Source organism: Rhinolophus sinicus, chromosome 3 (genome assembly GCF_057876585.1).
Source record: "Rhinolophus sinicus isolate RSI-liver-muscle chromosome 3, RSI-T2T, whole genome shotgun sequence".
In the NCBI taxonomy this organism is placed as follows: Eukaryota; Metazoa; Chordata; class Mammalia; order Chiroptera; family Rhinolophidae; genus Rhinolophus; species Rhinolophus sinicus.
Window position 1 is genome coordinate 178,928,738 of NC_142503.1, and position 14,507 is coordinate 178,943,244.

A 14,507-nucleotide genomic window follows, 5' to 3' on the forward strand; every position below is an offset into this window, starting at 1 on the left:
TACCTACCTTTTAGGGTCGTTGGGAGGATTGTTAGGTGCTTAGAATAGTGTCTGGTACATTAGTATGTGCTGCTGCCGCCATCATCATCGTCACTGTTACTAGGAAGGGAGGGCAGGAGGCCCTTTCTCCTTTGGGTCAGTTCCAGTCTCATCTTAGTTACCAACTCACTGTGTGGCTTTGGACAAATGACCTCATTCTCTAAGCACACAGGTTCTTACAGTATTTTCTAGGTTTTCCATTTATTTGTCGAATGAGTCAATGAATTAAGAGAGTCAACTAAATGCTCTTTAGGGTCCTTTCTGATTTCAAATATAAGATGTTGTGTGACATTGAGAAGAAAGCTGAAGGAGGGATGGGGAAAGAGGTGAGAAACCACCTGCAGAGGGAGTGGTGTCAGGGGTCCGAGGTCTGGAGCTGTGTGGAGAGGAAGTAGGTCGTCAGGAGGAGGTGGAAGGTGTCCAGTAGTTCCACTTAGGCCATAGGTCTTAGCCAAAGCTTAAGAGAGGAATGTAAATGGTTCCTTTCTGGGAGTAATACTTTCCAGAGCCCGTGTTTCCAAGGCAAGGTTAAAGGGATCAGAGGGCAGTGGTGTGCAGCTAAGAATAGGTTGCAATTGCTACCATGTTTCGCCGAAAATAAGACCTAGATGGACCATCAGCTCTAATGCGTCTTTTGGAGGAAAAATTAATATAAGATCCAGTCTTATTTTAGTTTAAGACTGGTTATAATATAATATAATAAATTATAAATATAATATAATATAACGTAATACAATATAATGTAATATAATATGATATTGGATCTTATATAATATAAGGCCGGGTCTTATGTTAATTTTTGCTCCAAAAGACGCATTAGTAGAGCTGATGGTCCGGCGAGGTCTTATTTTCGGGGACACATGGTCCTTTTGGTTGTTTTGGAGTGTTTCGTTGAGAAAAACTGCAGAGTAGCCTCACTCCCCGGGTTTTCTTCTATGAGGACACCACTCACCGTGGCAACAAGGCTGAGGATTTCTGACCTCCCAAACTGTTGGCGGGAGAAGTTAGCAGTGGCCCCCGGCAGAAGGCTGACCCTAATGCTGTGTTTCTCCCTCCCTCCTTAGGTCTGAATACGGGTGCTTTTTATGCCTTGTCCACTCTGCTGAATCGTATGGTGATCTTGCACTACCCGGTAAGGGAGTCCCCCAAGCCTGCTGGGCCTGGAGAGAATGAGGTTCTGAGTCTGTCTTTGTAGGAGCTGGGGCGCTCTAGGCAGCATGTTATGTATGGTGGTCTGCTTATAGGATTTGGAAGGCAACAGCCCTGGGTCTCAACTCCAGCTTTGGTGGCACTAAACTATGTGACAAGCGAATGAGTATCTCTAAGCTCCAATTCTCTTTTCTGCAAAAGAAGCATAATTACTTATTGAAAGATTATTTTTAGTATTGCAAAGTAAATAATATCTTGTGTGTATATGTGTTATGTATATGTAAAGCATATTGCATGGTACCTGGCCACACAGTAGGTAAACATATACGAATGAGGATACATGTAGAATCACATGAAATCTTTAATTTGTAAAATATGAGCAATGTTTAATTTTGAACTCTTATGCAACTGAAAGTGTTGTTTTAAGTGTCCAGAACCAGTGCGGGCTGGATGCTGGGAATGGAATACTGCCTATCCTGGAGTCAGGAATCCCAAAGTCTAACCGTCTTAATGAAAGGACCACGGTCTCATAGTTACATAGGTGGAAGGGGTTCCAGGTTTGGAGTTTGATAGGTCTGAGTTCAGATCCTAGCTTTGGACTTAATAAATGCCTCATAACCTTAGACTAGTAGGTTAATCTCACTGTGCCTCAGTTTCTTCATCTGATTCCTAACGTTATGGTGGGGAATTATGAGAATTAAATGATATAATGATATACCGTGTTTCCCCAGAAATAAGACCTAGCCAGACGATCAGCTCTAATGCATCTTTTGGAGCAAAAATTAATATAAGACCTGGTTGTATTATATTATATTATATTGTGTTGTGTTGTATTATTATATTATATTATATTATATTATATTATATTATATTATACCTAGTCTTATAGGAAAATAAGACCGGGTCTTATATTAATTTTTGCTCCAAAATACGCATTAGAGCTGATTGTCTGTCTAGGTCTTCTTTTCGGGGAAACATGGTAAAATCCTTGGCATGGTGCCTGGCTCATAAAAAGTGCTCAAAAATATATAACTGTTATTTTCCCATCCCTTCTGGCACCGATAATTCAAAACACCTAAGTAAGGATTACTTGGCTATACATATTTCAGTTTCCCTATCTGTGAAATAGGAATAATGATAAATAAAAGAGTTGCTGTCAGGATTACGTTTAAAAAAAATTCTATCTAAAAGTGGTGTCAAGGACAGAATTTGGTGCATCCCAGCATCCAGTGTTACGCACACACATCTGGGGTTATGTTATGTTGGGAGGAGCAGCTATTCTAGGATTTTCTGTCTGCTGACAGCTGCTTGCAGGCCATCTTGACCTGATACTTCCTGAGACTTGGCCCTCTTGGCGCCTGAGTTACTTGACTTTGCCTCTTCACCTCATAGTGACTGCACTCTGTCTGTGTCTTGTCCTATCGTTGGCTGATTGTTGGGGCTGTGGTTTTCCCAGGGGGAAGAAGTGAACGCTGGAAGAATCGGCTTGACCATTGTCATTTCGGGAATGCTTGGGGCTGTGATCTCAGGCATCTGGCTGGATAGGTCCAAAGCCTACAAGTAAGTGACTCTTCCTCTTGGACTGAAAATGGGGGACCCACTTTTGAAATGACAGATTCATTCGCCAGTACGGCTCCAAAGGTTTGGGTGCGGCAGCTGAGTGGTCAAGCGGGCAGTTTAAATTTGGCTTCTCTGAGCCTCAGTTTCCTCATTTGTAAAATGAGGGAAATAATACTTGCCCTGTGGGCATCTTAGGGAGATTAGAGATAGGGGACACGAGGCATAGCAAAATAGCTATGGAAGGGGCAGATGGGGGAGAAATGAAAATGAATGTGGAAAATGTCAGCAGTTGGAAAGTTTGTGGAAATCCTGGAGTGGAGATGAGGGGGTGATTCCACTGACTTGTTCCCATGGCTCCCTCTTGGACCCCATAGGGTTAATTGCCATGCTCTATGCTTACTTTGGTTTGTAGTGTATTATCTTATAATAAATATGATAATTATTATTAGTATTGCTTTATTATTGCTTAGACATTATTGGTAAATATTGTGATGTGCTTTGGGTCTGAATGCCCAGTGCATTTCTAAGAGCCCAGAGCAGTCTTTCTAAGATTTTAGTGTATGTCAGACTAATCCAGGATGCTTATTAAAACTACGGATTCCTGGGCCCCACCCTCATGGATGCCAATTTGGTGGGGGACTCTGCATTTATGAAAAACACCCGGGTGCCTCAATTCAGTAGCCAGGCTCAGAGAAAAGACTGGAAACAGAGACCCAACATCCTTCCTTTCTTATTGCATCTTTTCTGTGCTCTGCATGCATTGTATGCTCAATTAATGCTGGCCAGCAGTGCAGCTACCAGGGTTGTCCTGCGCTGGGGCAGGGTGGCGGTCTGGGCTGCTTTGTCAAGGCCTCCAAAGTTCTCAGTGTCTGGAGGCGACAGACAGTGGCAGACCTGTTCTCTGCCACACAAACCCACTTCTGTGAGGCTCTGGTCAGACCAGGTCTCGCTCTGGCTGCCCTAGTCAGAGGCCAATTGAGGCCATCACCGGGGATGTGGCCGCCTGGCTGAACATGTTGAGGAACCTGGCTTGGCTTAGTTAACTGCTGGTGGAGCTTGGCGGCTGTCTCGTCTCTGTCATTTGTCAATTGCTTGCTTCAGCCAGACATGAGAGCAGTGAGGACTGGCCATCCCCAAACCAGTGAACAGCACTGTCTCTGTTTCCAGGGCCTGCTCTGTGGCAGGAGAAGGAGGGATTGGAATGTTGGCTGGATTGGGATGTGGGCAGCCAGATGATTCCGATGAAAATACAGTGAAAGGGCTGGGGAAGACGCTTCAGAATCTAGATGGCACCAGTTTCCTAGCATCACTGGAGGCGTCAATCCTACAGTCAGCAGGAGACATCCTTCTCCGTGCACTACTGCCCAGGCAGAGAAAGGATGAGAGAACTCTGTGATCTTGTCATTTCGGTGCCAGTTCTCTTTTTCCTTAAGGTTCCCAGATTTGTCCTGTCTGGTTTGGAGGCTGGAAATCAGGTCCCTTTCTCTTGGAGACTACAGATCGTTTTTCTAGCTGGGTCAGTGGTTTAAGATGAAGCTGTGGTTAAGCAAATATGGCAAAAGATGAGCTTGTGGGGTCAGCGGGAGAGACTGGTGTTCATGAAGTTGCTTTCTGCAGGGTGGGTGGGACTAGAGGGGAGCAGGGTGGAGGAAGGACGGTGCTCGTCTACCCAGCAGCTGGGAAGCACCAGGTGGGAGGGACATCTTCCAGAGGCTCTGACCTTGAGCTTTTCCAAAGCTGCAACCTCACTGTATAGTAGCATTCCCGTGTGCAGTAGTAGAAAAAGCACAGGGTTCAAATTCCAGCTTGGGGTTCCAAGCTCAGCTCTGCATTTACCTAACAGGTGACTTTGGACAAGTAACTTAACCGGTCTGAGTTCTGTTTCCTCATTTGTAAAATAAGGGGTAGTCATCCATTTATCACAGGACTTTTATAAGGGATGAGTGAAATAATAAATGCATGTAAAATGCATAACAGAATTCCTGGCACCCAGTACATATAGGTATTAGTTTGATATTACTGTAATATACATATGTCTGCTGATGCCCCCCCCCCCCCCATTTCTGTGTGAAGCTTTAGACCTTTGTTGTCCTAGTCCTGATGTTCGTGGCAGGAGGGCAGGGGGATATACAGAGCTGGTTCTCTGTAAGAAGTAGGACAGGAGAGGAATGAAGGTCCAAGCAGGAGTCAGGGCCGCAGCAGAGTCCAGAGTGGGCCCCGTGGGAGGAGATGTGTGGGCCCCGTGGGAGGGGCAGCCTGAAACAAACCAACACATTGCTGGTGGTCCTTCTCAGGTGACCAAAAGGGAACGTGACAGGGGAATGGATGGAACTTTCTCACTTTGGCTCTGGAGTCAGGCACTTAGTTCAGGGCTGGAGAATGTTCTCTCTTAGTTCCTGCTGTCTGGAGTGGAGTAGTTCAGATTCAGCAGGAAAAGCTCTGCTCTGCTCATGCAAGTGGCAACAGGAAGAATGCAGAGATGACAGAGAGACTCTAAAAGTTAGATCACTTCTTAGCATTGTCATGGGCCTTGGGGCAAAGCAGACACACAGAATTGGATGGCTTCTGGAATAGTCCTGCACGCTACTGCCACGTGACCACAGCTGATGTTTGTCCTGGGGATGGGGAAGGGAGAGGGCTGTGTCCTTCTTGCTGTGAGTAGGACATGACAAGTCAAAATGCAGCTTGATGCTGTGAGCGTTCTGCAGGAGAACACACATGAAGCAAGATGGCTGCAGACTCTCCTGGTCTCACCCTTTGTAGTAATAACCACTAGGTAATTAAATAATTATCTGTGTGATCATTGGTTCAGTGTCCATCCACCTCGTGGGCAGAAAGCTCTATGAGAGCAGATGTCCCAGCACACACTGCAGAAGACTTGACACGTAGCCGATGTCCGATAGATACTTGTAGAGTGAACGAATAAATGAATGAACAAATGAGTGAATGATTCTATTAAAGGCAAAAGCATATGATTCAACTTTTTTGTCTCTGCTTGTAGGGAGACAACCCTGGTGGTATATATCATGACTCTGGTGGGCATGGTGGTGTACACATTGACCTTGAACTTGGGACACCTGTGGGTAGTGTTCATCACAGCTGGTACATTGGGGTAAGTTTCACTTCTAACATGTTTAACTGGAAAGCACCATCTCATGGCTCCCAGAGTTGTTGACATCCTAGGAAGCAATATTGATACCTTTGCTGCCTTCTCATTGATTTCTGTGGAGATATGGAAATGGTACCCAGAGGTCTTGTTTAATTGTAGCACTTGAGAAGGCCTCCTGGGGCTTCCAAGCCCATCCATGCTGTTGGGATGGAGTATGTTCTTCATAGACCTCTGGGAGGCTAGGACTTGTTTAGAGTCTTTTTAGCTCTGCCTAGGAAAACATGGGGCCACAGAAAGTACACAGGTCTTAGAATCAGAAAGTCTGGGTCCTGATCCCAGTTCTGCTGCCGATTATCTATTAGACCACAGGCTCGTTACTTAATGGCTCTGAGCCTCAGTCTCCTTATCTGTCAATGAATATAAGCGTGGCCTACCTTGTAGAGTTGTTGGAAGGATTGAGAGAGATAACAAATGTAAGCACAGCAAGAAGTGTGCAGATGTAAGACATTAGAATTGGAGTTTTCTAGACCTGTTATATGAGAAAGCGTAGGAAACAGTACCCCTCTCATGGGTACTCAGCTCGTGTGTGAGACAGACAGACAAACAGGCAGACCTTCTCAGCTGGTGACTCTCTGGCAGGAAATAAGGACTCTGAGCTCCTCCTTCCAGGCCCCAGAGTCACCGAGAGGCTGTTCAATATCCAGAGACTTCCCATTCCCAGCACAGGGCCTGCGTACACATGACACAGGGTCTCCCAGCTGAGGGCTGAAAACTCCAGGTATCCTCAGCCTGTCTATAACTGATGGCTGGATGTAGAAGCAGGGGACCTGCAGAAGCCCCCTGAGTACAAAGCCTCCCTATGAACTTCCTGGCCTGCAGGGATCTCTCCTTCCTTGGTATGGCCATCTAGGGGATGGTGTGATCATTCAAAGGCCTGGCATGTCTTGATGGGTAGAAACAAAACAGGAAAAGGAGTTCTCAGGCAGGAGGTGGGTTCTCCATCCTTCTTGTATGGAAACTCCCCGTCACCTTGTTTCTGCCATCTGGCCTTTAGCTTCTTTATGACTGGCTACCTCCCACTGGGATTTGAGTTTGCTGTGGAGCTGACATACCCAGAATCAGAAGGCATGTCGTCTGGTCTCCTCAACATATCTGCCCAGGTAGGCCTTACTGGATGGTGGCTCCGTAGCAGTGGCTCTGTTCCCTGCCCTGCTTGGCTGGCACAGGCTTTGCTTTATGGCAGCTCAGCTCTCCTGTGGGCTAGTTGGCTGGGCCCTTGTTTCCAGTCTTCTTTGTACCTGTCCAGGTGTTTGGGATCATCTTCACCGTCTCCCAGGGCCAGATTATCGACAACTACGGAACCATGCCCGGGAACATCTTTCTGTGTGTATTCCTGACCCTCGGAGCAGCCCTCACTGGTGAGTTGGGGCCTTAGGACGAAATGAGGCTCGGTCTGCTCATGGGCTTAGGCAGTTTGGGACTTAGTGTCATGATTGATCATACAGCTCAGGGGTGCACATGCAGAACAGGGTAGGACTTGTCAAGAAATCTGTTTGGGAGGTAATAACCTGTTTTGGTGGAATGAACCGGGGCTTTGGAGACAAAAGACCCTCGTTTGAATCCCAGACAATGACACTGACTTCCATAGCTGTTTGACCTTGGGCAAGTGGACCAACCTCTGGGAACCTCAGTTTCCTAATCTGTAAAATGGGTATTGTGAAGATTAGAGCAATGTTTGCCAACTCGCTGGCAAATATATGTGATCTGTAAATGAAGGCCAGTGTCATCCTTGGCTTCTGCCTGTCAGGGACCGCAGTGATCTCCAGGCTTTATCAAGTTGGGTGACAATGCCCCTAGCTCCCTGGAATATCTGAAGTAGGTCAGGGATACCTATGACCCTTAGGAAAAAGAGGGCTCCCTCTCTTGGATGAACTTGACCATTGGTCTGCTTGATAACTCTGTGTCTCTTTTGCTCTTCCTTTTGGATCTCTCGACCTCAGCATTCATCAAGGCAGATCTCCGGAGGCAGAAAGCAAACAAGGAAACTCCTGAAAATGTGAGTATGTGGGAGCTTCGTGGGCTGAAATCTGGGTCCCGGGCTGAGGATGTGGCGGCATGGGTAGGGGGAAGGGGAGATCCCAGGGTAGACTGGTTTTGTGGTTGGCAATGAGACCAGCTCAACTCTCACAAACATGGCACTCAGAGAGTTTCCTCAGTGGTGTTTCAACACTGCTTTTCTGCTGCTGTTTCCTGGGCTCTTCCAGCTTCCTTCCCTTCTCTTGGCCTCCCTGCTCTGGTCCTTAGAGCACCCCTTGGATCCTGAGTCCAGCCCGGAGACCCTGGTTCCACTGCCTCGTTAATGGGCTTAGTGGCTAGAGAAGAAAGGTGGCAGCCTGGCTTGACCAATTCTGCCATGGCGGTGGTGGCCCCGAGGCAGGTTTCTCCTGGCAGGTGACAGCCCCTTAGGCAGCGCCATGGGTGATGGAGAACTGGAGCCAACAGATTGCCAGTAGGATTCTGAAAGGACAAGTTGGGAAGCAAGAGCTGGTGGTGGTGGAAGGGGAGAGAACCAGGAGTATGTTCTAGAACAGCAAAGTGTTTCCCTTCTGCTCTAATCAGCTGGGAATCACTTTCACCAAAATGTTAGATAACAAATCTGAGCCAGAATGAAAGGAATTTCAAATCAGAGGAGTAAAAGTGGGATATTTCTTTGAAAAACAAACAAATATAAACAAACTCAAAAAACAAAAACAAGCGAAAAACCCCCCATAACCCAAAACTTATCTCAGAGGTAATACAGGTTCTTTGAAGAATAACTGAAAAATACAGAAAAGTGTACAAAATTTTAAAATCACCCTGTAATACCATCTAGAGGTGAGATGTTTTTTTGCATTGACTTATACATGTCCATGTGTAATGTATATCTGTGTGTGTGTCTATATACACATATGGATATATATGTTTTATATATAAATATATATATATATATAGTTTTAAAATAAAAATGTAATCTTGTTCTATCTGCTTTTTTACTTGTTGTGAACACTTTCTCATCAGCTCATTCATCTTTTACAACATGCTTTTAATGACTGCACAGTGTTCTATGCTATGGGTAAAGCACGATTGGTTTAACAGTTTTCCTGTTCCTGGACATTCAAGTTGTTCCAATTGTTTTAAACCACATTGTGATTAACGTCCTGGAAGCTGACTCTTCCGTGCATGTTCTGAAGCACAGTATTTCCCGTAGAAATGGATCAGGGGTCATGCACTTCTTTTCAGACTTTGATAGGTATTGCTACACTGTTCTCTAGAAAGGAACGATCACTAGTACCAACTGATATTGCTGTAGCAGTGTACGAGTGCCAACACTGCGTTTATCACTTTGACAAATCTTGGCCAGTTTTCTAAGGCAAAAATATCGGGAAGAGGAACATTTAGTGTTTTGAGGCTATGCCTTGGCAGACAGGTGATCATCCGTACTTCTTTGCTGTTTGTCCTCTGATGTCAGTCTCTCGAGTTGGCAGGCAGCTGCAGGTAGCATGTGGAGGGAGGAGTGAGGGTGGGAAATTCACTAGGGAGACAAGGAAAGCTTTAGCGCAGGAATGCTGTTCTCTCAGCCGCCGAGGACCACGGCATTGCCACTGTGGAGACGGGCTTCCACCTGCACCGTGCACAGGACACAGACCGACTGGGCAACTCTGGGAACTATATAGTGAGCCTGGGAAAAGGTGCCTGCAATAAAACGGGATAGATAGATCTCTCGTGAAGAAGTTTCAATTTGGAATGTGACGTGCTGTGTCCAGTGATCTGAGATTTTGCTGTGTTTATCATCTGTGTTTACATTGGCAGATATAGACAAACAAGAAGAAAGTTAAGGCTCCCTATAAACTTAGCACCCAGAAATAACCTAGTAACATTTAGTCTACTTTTCAGTTTGTTTTCTAGGGGTATGCTTGTGCACCTTTGGTTTTCCACTCTGCTTGTTTACTTCACATAGCTTGACAACCTTTCCACACCATTACAATCTATAACCTCGTGTCTACATATATATGGCCATGTCCTCTTGTTGAATATTTAGGGTGTTCCAATATTTCACTATTCTTGCAGCCAGATCCTTGTGCACATGGACCAGTTTGTTACCCAGGGTTGGAGTTGTTGGCTCAGTCCAACAACTTCTGTATGGAGTACTGGAAATAGCGCTGAGTAGGGATAGGCGACAAGTCTGGTGATGGTTCTCAACGGTCTATGTCTCTGGATAACTCACTCCGCGTCTCTGGACCTCACCTGCATCTGATGTTATGGGGAGGTCAGAGTCATGCTGGGCTGACACTCAAGGAAGCCAGGGCTGACACAGAGCATCCCTTCTCTGCAGCTTATCGTTACACAGCCCGTGGCAGTCAGCGGAAGTGAGACCTGCACATTAGCACACAAGTTCATTATCAGAGCCAGGTGAAGACAGGGCACACGGCAGATCTGGCCAGAGCTGCTCTTTCTAATCAGTGAGGTGTACAGTTTTGGTAAAAAGAGACAGAACTTCTGGGATGGGGGTAACGACTGACCTTGACTATGAAACCCTTGGTTTGGGTTTCCATTTTTCTTCCAGTTGGTAGTTCTCAGCCACAGAGACAGTGGTTGTGCTTCCATTCCCACTAACCTGTGTTTCTTTTCTTTTCTTTTTTAAACATTTATTGGGGGTGTAACCTGTGTTTCTAACTGTGATTTCAAGGTGATGGCTCTGGAGGAGGCAGGTGTGTGTGTGTGTGTGTGTGTGTGTGTGTGTGTGTGTGTGAGTGTGAGAGAGAGAGAGAGAGAAAGGGAGAGAGAGAGAGAGAGAGAGAGAGAGAGAGAGAGAGAAACTGCCAGATTGACTTAATTTGCTTGAATGAAGACTTGTCATGACTGAGACTGACTTGGTGCCAAAAAGTTAGCAAGACTGAGAATGGGAAGGTTGGGTTTCTACAGCTGGGCCATTGCTATGGACTAGCGCTGACGTCCGGGGGAAGCACCGTCTGTCTGACTGCCACAGGCCTCTAGCTCGGCCCTGCACACGCTCCTCCAGCCCTTGAGTGGTGCTGCTGGGCGGTGCTACGCTGTGCCCAAGGCCTTCTCCCTAGCTAGACAAACCCTTGAGCTAAGAAGCAAAGTGCTCCTGAAAACAGCAAATGCCCCAGGTGGCAGTATGTACCTAGTGGCCTCCCAGGGTAACTTCCAGCCCATATTTAATTGCAAACCAACCTAACAAGCGTGACCCAGAAGACTCTTCTACTCCTGTGCCGTTTCTCCCTGAAAAAGCCAAAGCCAAACTGACCCAAAGTCTTTTTCTATGCATAAAGTGTATATACATATTTTTAGCTATCGAGTTTATGTATGCAGTTATATGTCCTGCCTTTATAAAAATTTTTTGTTGCATCCATTCCATCCATGCACATTATAATAATATTCCACATCCTGGGGGCTGCCTCCAAACGGGGGTAGTTAGAAATTCTGAGGGAGTTACAGACCTGGCCCTGTGGACAGCTAGTTGATGGTCAGCCCAGGTGAGTTTTAGGCTATCAGATCAGGGAGGGAGCGTGAGGGGAGAACAGTGGCACTTGGAGGGGGTTGGTTTGTGGTTCTGTGGCATCGCAGGAAGCTGGCCTCTTTGGTTTTTCCTTTGATGACATTGTGATGGTGTGTGTGTGTGTGTGTGTGTGTGTGTGTGTGTGTGTGTGTGTAGCACACTTGTGCCAGGGGCTGCTTACTTTTGTTCCCTCTGTTCGCTCTGGAAGATGCTGGGTGGCCTCTGGGCCTTGTTTCCTTGCTGATTTGTTTCTGACAGGCAGTTGCTCCAGCCAGGGAGCAGTCGTGCGCTTTGTCACCCAAAGGACTGTCTGCTTGTTTTGCCTTGTAGAAACTCCAGGAAGAGGAGGAGGAGGAGAGCAATACCAGCAAAGCCCCCACCACCGTGTCTGAGGAAAAATTCTGAGAAAGGAAAGTGGTTGCGACTCAGGGAACACAGAGAACACCCCCACCTCTTCAGTCAGCACAGCGCTCACTGCCAGCACAAAGCGCTTTGCTGGAGCAGCTTTTGGAGGGAACCCGCTGGAATATTTGTGGCTTGGACGGCAGTGCCTGTGCCTGCTGGAACCCACTCAAGCGCTCGCATGGTCTAACTGGGGAAAGTTGCACCTTTCACCAGATGCAGCTCCTGCCCCCTCCCCTGTGGGATTCTGGGAGCTGGTGTTGGGAGAGGCTGGTGGGTAGTGGCGCCTGGCCTTCCCTCTTCACCTCCATCCCTCATGGAGAAAGCCTGCAAAATTATCATGGAAAGAAAACTTATTCAGGATATTAACTTTTTCTAGTGTCTTAAGACCCTTAGAAGCCCAGTTCTCAGGAGTGGCAACTGCTCTGGATGAGGGTCATTCGTGGGTCGTCAGACTGACTGCTGACGTTCTGTGGGAGGGCAAGTACCACTGGAACGAGCTCCAGCGGAACAAACACACCAGCACTCAGAGCCTAGGTTCTCCTGGCCTAGTGCTAGAGTCTGTCTCCAAACCCTCTTTCCTGAGCTGATCAAACCAAACATTAATAAACTTGAGAAAACCTTTGTGGCCATGAAGGAGAAACCAATTTTGGGGAGGTTAATTGCCTCAGTGTGTGAGGTTTGCTGGGGGCTGTCTTCTGAGTGTGTTTGCGAAGGCCCGTCTGTGTTTAGGGTCTTGAGTAGCTTGATTTGGGCACAGGGAGGTTCTTTTCTGCAAAAGACGCCGTTGCCCAGGGGCTTCTGTGTGTGTCAGTCAGCTCTGATGCCTTCGTCTGGACACTGCTGTGAGAAACTTAGTCACTGACCTGGAATGAGGGAAATACCAGCCAACTTCCTATAACCTTTACTGAAGACTAACCTTGATTTATTCGACCCTGAGAAATCCAAAGCTGCTTCTGAGCGATAAGAGGAAAGGGGCAGAAGGCAAGTGGTCCTTGAAATGGGAATTGAGTGGTCTGCATGAATTTCGTGTATCCCACCTCTGGTGGGACAGTATTTGCACACCCACCCCCTCCTGGCAATAATTTTTATCAATTCTAAATTTAAACCAACCCAAACTGCCCTCCTCTGCTGCCTAACCTGCTGTCTGGCTCTACTCATGGGCTTGGGTAGCAACTCCTGAAAATAAGTTATTTTGGTAATTTCTCCTGTACGTTGAGCAGCTGTAGTCATGACCACTATGCTGTTTTACTGTGGTCACGGCCCTGGACTCAACATATTGGAGCAGCCTGCACTGGCAACAGTGCTGGGGTGCTTGGGCCAGTGCCTGAGGGGAGCCAGGTGTGTGTGTGTGTGTGTGTGTGTGTACACACACTACGTAATAAAATAAGTGCACACTTCAGGTGGCGGAGGGAGTGTGTTTGGGGTGGGAGAGAGATGGAGAGCAAGTGTGCCTTACTTTTTGATAAGGAGAAAGGTGTTTACTCTTCAGCCTATTAAAATGTATTAACAAAATGTTTACTGAATCCATTGCTTTATTTTAAAAGCATAATTTGTATTTCCTATTTGTAAACCCAATGTTTTAAGGCAGTAAAAGATTGTCCAAGTGGTCTGTCTTGTCACTTGATGGGGCCGAGATGGCTTCTAGGAGTCCCCACGAGATGATTGCACATTTCCGAGTACTGTGACTCTGGTGTGGGAAAGGGCTGGAGGGGTGGGGCGTGGAGGCTAGAGGACCACAGAAGGGGTCCTGGTTTTACATATGTCACTATCCCAGTGGGTTATTTATTTTTTGATTAATTTTTTTATTAGTTACTGGTGCACAAAACAATGTAATAGTTAGACATTTATCATTTATATCCCTCACACTGTCAATCCCTCTCCCCCATCCACTACTGCTCTGACATCACACACAGCCATTACATTTCCACTGTCTCTATTCCTAATACTGTACTCCGCTTCTTGTAACTATACACACACACACACACACACACACACACACACACACACACACACACATATAAACTTGTAGTTGACATTCATTATTGTTCAGCTTCAGCTTCAGGTGTACAGTGCAGTGATCAGGCATCTACATCTTCCCTGAGGTGGTCTCCCTAATGAGATAACTAGTGGGTTATTTTTAAAAGACAAGACTGTAAAGGTTACTATTGGCCTACGTGGGAGACTGCAACTCAACATCCAACGCATGACCCCGACCGCTTTTCGTACTGTGTACACATGAAGGTTTGCCCGAGTGTGACTGCTGATGAGAGAGCCCGCTGTTGTTTCTGGCTCTCCTTCAGAGGGTGTCTGAAGTGTTTGTTCTACAGTCACCCCAGTCGTGTACCCGCTTGCTCTGGCTGGAGTCCACAGTTTCCGCATCTGCAGTTCTGATACGATCTTCCTCCTGAACTGTCCTACTTGCGGCCACTCCTCCCTGCCCAATCTCGCTCGCCTTATGTGTTACGTGGATATCCTGCTGCTACTGGTTTTCTGTACGTTTCTTGCCTAGAGAGTCACACTACCTGTGGTATTCTGGCACCCTGTCTGTCAGCAATTCTTTAAATCATCTGGGAAAGGAGCCAAGTCTGGGCTGTTAAAGAAATCTAATATTCAGTGTCTGCTAACTACTCTATATTATCTCTTAGATCCTTTGGGATCATGTCTTTATCTGGAATCACCTTTCTG

General features: G+C 46.6%; 1 protein-coding gene across 1 annotated transcript in view; it reads left to right on the plus strand.

The window, feature by feature from the left end:
• FLVCR2 (FLVCR choline and putative heme transporter 2) overlaps nucleotides 1-13,334 on the plus strand; it is a 53,372-nt gene extending 40,038 nt beyond the window's left edge. The window contains exons 4-10 of the mRNA XM_019733702.3: nucleotides 1,104-1,171; nucleotides 2,645-2,748; nucleotides 5,750-5,860; nucleotides 6,912-7,017; nucleotides 7,164-7,275; nucleotides 7,858-7,913; nucleotides 11,748-13,334. Coding sequence (XP_019589261.2) covers nucleotides 1,104-1,171; nucleotides 2,645-2,748; nucleotides 5,750-5,860; nucleotides 6,912-7,017; nucleotides 7,164-7,275; nucleotides 7,858-7,913; nucleotides 11,748-11,822 — 632 coding nt within the window. The 3' untranslated portion in view covers nucleotides 11,823-13,334. The remainder of the gene's footprint in view (nucleotides 1-1,103; nucleotides 1,172-2,644; nucleotides 2,749-5,749; nucleotides 5,861-6,911; nucleotides 7,018-7,163; nucleotides 7,276-7,857; nucleotides 7,914-11,747) is intronic.
• Nucleotides 13,335-14,507: the final 1,173 nt, after the last annotated feature.